Below are 3817 nucleotides of genomic sequence, written 5' to 3' on the forward strand. Positions count from 1 at the left end.
AAAGTTTCGTCGGAACGAAGTTACGGAAAGTTAATTAACAAACGGAGACGTAACAATATGTACGATCGTGAACTTCATCAGATTTCTCTGAAACTAAGGGCTTCGCTAGGCTAGAGCCAAAAATTTATTTTACAAAGCGTTCAAGCTATCAGTGTACATGAACGAGTAAAAAAGAGGTAGAGAAATAATCATTTGCCCATTGAAAAAATTTTACACACCATTCTAACAACTTCTGAACATCAAAAACAAAAGAGCGAACATCCTTTCAATAAATTTGATATGTTTTCTTACTTTTTCAAAGGTTGTTTCAATGAAATATAAATATAATGCATTTACCAAAATGCTCCTAACTACCCTCTAGTAAGAACGGAGTCACCATGTTTAAGGAGAAAGATATTTTAACTAAGTTTACAGTTAAAAACACAGTGAGGTGCTGTTTGTCTGTTGTTAAGCGCAAGCCTGCAAAATGGGTTAACTATGCTGTGCCCACCACGATGATCGATCCTCAAAATTTAGTATTACAAGTTCTCAGGCTTACAGCTGAGCAAGCTGAGTTTCGTGTATGATGACTTAATAATATTTTCAAAATATATGCTTCGTCAAACAGGATGGTTGCAATAATTTTTCAACTCATAGATATATAAAAGATGAAACTTCTCTTCTGAAATTATTATTATATATAGTTAATTGCAACCATTTCGTAGCTAAGTAAATACTCCCACGTGTTTTATTCCTCTTTATATTCGTACAACCAGCTGGTGGCGCATTGATAACCAACAGACCGTTTGTTCAATGACACGTAAACACAGTCTATGCCACTCCTACGGTGGTAGGAAGAGGTATCGTAGTAATACGGCGTTGGAATTTGAGCTTGTGACATAAATACGACATAAGTGTAACTTAGGATGATTAAAATTCGTAACATAAAATTAAACACCACGACGTTTTATTTCCGCTTTTCAAGTTCTTCCACTTATTGCCATATTGCTCGGTTATATAAGTAACAGTTAATAGGTTGGAATAGAGACCAATAGTTTCACTTTTTTCATTTCTCGGGAAATGATGATTAGAAATGGAAAAGTATTATTTAGAATTATCTGCCAGACAAGCGGACATACTGTTGATGCTGCTAATAGTAATACTGTCAGGCTTAACTTCAGGACAGATATCAACTTGCCGCTCTGCTAACAGTAACAACGTTACTAATATTGATAATAATACTAAGTCCAGTTGGAATGTTTATGATCTTTTCTATTATAAACCAGGAGTATATGACAAAAAGTATGGGGCTTTCACAGAGGAGATGCGTTTAGAAATGCTGAATGAAGCAAAACTTATGTTCCAGTTTGCATATGACAGTTACATGAAATATGCTTTTCCCAAAGATGAACTTAATCCCATATACTGTAATGGTCGTGGACCAGATTATGACGATCCGTAAGTATTATGATCCCTCTCTCATAATTGTGCATATGTAGATATATAAATGTGTGTATTTGAACAGCTGTGATTTTAAACCTTCAAAATAACAAAACCCCTAAATTATTTCTTCTGATAAACATTTTTAGTTTTGTAGTATGTTTTCAGTTTAGTAAAAGCATATGTAATTTCTTTGTCAGTATCTTGTTACAGTTTGTATCTTATTTTTCCTGCTGTTTTATGCAAAAACATAATTACTACAAGTTACAACTAACTAAGACTCTCATGGAAGGGGTAGTGCATAATACTGGTTTTTACAGACAAAGATATTTACTGTCATTATAAGGTTTTTGCAATATTTGCTGTAGATATAGACATTCATGAATAAAAAATCTGACTGATGTCATTACAAATCAGGCAAAAAATCTTATTTGAAAGATCATATTTTGGGCAAACAAACATATCTTACAATGTTACATGTAGAAAGTGGTAACATCATCAGTCATGTAAGACTGCAGGAAGGAAACTCGTACAAACCTAAACTTTTTGCATGGAATTCAGTCAAGTGAGAGATATTTTATGATATTATAAATAATTTAACTAGTATCAGTTAAACATGTTAAATATTTACTTCCATTATGCACTTTTTTCCCTCGTGAATCTCTTATTTGATCTAAACACTTCTTATTGATACACAATGAAGAATCAGTTATCTTGGACTTAATTTCCTTTTTTATTTTCTCAAAGATTTTTAGAAAAGGATAGAATAAGTTTATTTTGGTCTTATAATGTGTATTACCTTTCTTGGTATTAAAAAAAAATTGCAATTATGAGAAGAATATGAGTTACTTAGATACATGTATTCTGTGTTTACAAAAAAAAATAAAAGTTATTTATTTTGATTACTAATTATGGTGGAAGATGGAAACTATTTTTTCCTGCTTCATAACAGTACAATGTTGTATTTTATATGTATCATTACAGTTTTTTAGTATTTTAGTCACTGTATGGTCATTCATTTCCAGTAATGTACTACAAAGTTGGAGTACTTCATATACACAGTACTATATGAATTAAAAACTGTCATAAATAAATGCGAGTGCCAGAAACGTAATAATATTTTATTCCATTTCATGGTGATTGAAGTGATGGGTTACTTACTGGAAATGTGGATTTTTAAATTTTCTTATAAACAAAATTGAGAAACTTTTATGATACTTGGTATTTTATGTAAATTTTTAATGGTTCTTTAAGAGAACATATTAAATTTGACAATCAAATAATTAGTCTTCAATTTAACATAATTTTCTAAAAGTTATTCTTATATTGTTACATTTATTTTAGTAGTACTGGTAATGAATTTGAGTTTTGGAAGTCTAGGTTCAGGCTTATTATTTGAAATACTTTTTTTTTATTAAAGTGTGAGTTATACATCTTGACTTGTGAAATGGTTTGTCTGTTAATGTGGTATGTGGTTTTGATATGCATGTTTTATATTTCTGGAAAATTTTGTGGGATATATATAGTTGAGAATGACTATTTTCTATTTTTACTTGTGATTGAAGAGTGATTTTGATATGCTTAACGGGCTTCTGTCTCCTTATGTTTTTTCTATTCTTATGAACTAGTAGTCCTGTATACAATAGCCCAAGAGCTGATCTAAGAAGATGTATTGGGAACATGAATATAATGTTAAAAATCATATAAGTAGTAGGTTGTGTTGCTAATAGTGCTTTACTAACAAGTGCTAGGGATCAACCCTTTAGCTCAGTAGATATTTCCCTGGCATGTAAGTTCTTGGGTTAAAATCTGAGGCAAGAAAAAAAAACAAATATATATATATATACAGTGAAACCCCAATTTTATGCGAATTTGGATATAACGCGATGCGTCATTAAGTCTTTCAACGCGGGCTCGGTCCCTGGGACCAACCTCATAATGTTCAAGCAAGGAACACTTGATCAGTTTTTTAAGAAATAAACTGCAAATGAAGGTTGCTAATATTCTTGAATGTTGTTGTTTTGTTTATTAAAAAGCCTACTAAAAATAATTTGTATTTTAATTTTTACTGTAACAACAACGATTCATTTGCAAAATTTTTTAATTCATAGGTAATTTACTTGCCAGAAAGGGAACTTGTAAAAAACTAGTCAAAAAGGGCAAAAATAGAGGTGTTTTAGGATGTTAAGTCGACATTGGGGACTAAGTAATGGCCATCCCATGACCTTGAAGTTATGGGCAAAGATGGGCCTTGTTTATGAAAGGGGAAGAATGTAGTAGTTTGAGCTGTTAAAAAGTACCTTTATAGTAAGTGCTTGGAGAGCTAGCCCTGTATATGTATATATACCATGAAAAAAATTGCCCATATATATATATATATATATATATATATATATAT

The 3817-nt window shown here is 31.1% G+C and overlaps 1 protein-coding gene across 1 annotated transcript in view; it reads left to right on the forward strand.

The window, feature by feature from the left end:
• Positions 1-605: 605 nt before the first annotated feature.
• The window catches only part of LOC106478424 (ER degradation-enhancing alpha-mannosidase-like protein 1), a 33013-nt gene continuing 29801 nt past the window's right edge, over positions 606-3817 (forward strand). The window contains 1 exon segment of the mRNA XM_013938966.2: positions 606-1437. Coding sequence (XP_013794420.1) covers positions 1073-1437 — 365 coding nt within the window. The 5' untranslated portion in view covers positions 606-1072.

Source organism: Limulus polyphemus, unplaced genomic scaffold, assembly GCF_000517525.1.
Source record: "Limulus polyphemus unplaced genomic scaffold, Limulus_polyphemus-2.1.2 Scaffold210, whole genome shotgun sequence".
NCBI lineage: Eukaryota > Metazoa > Arthropoda > Merostomata > Xiphosura > Limulidae > Limulus > Limulus polyphemus.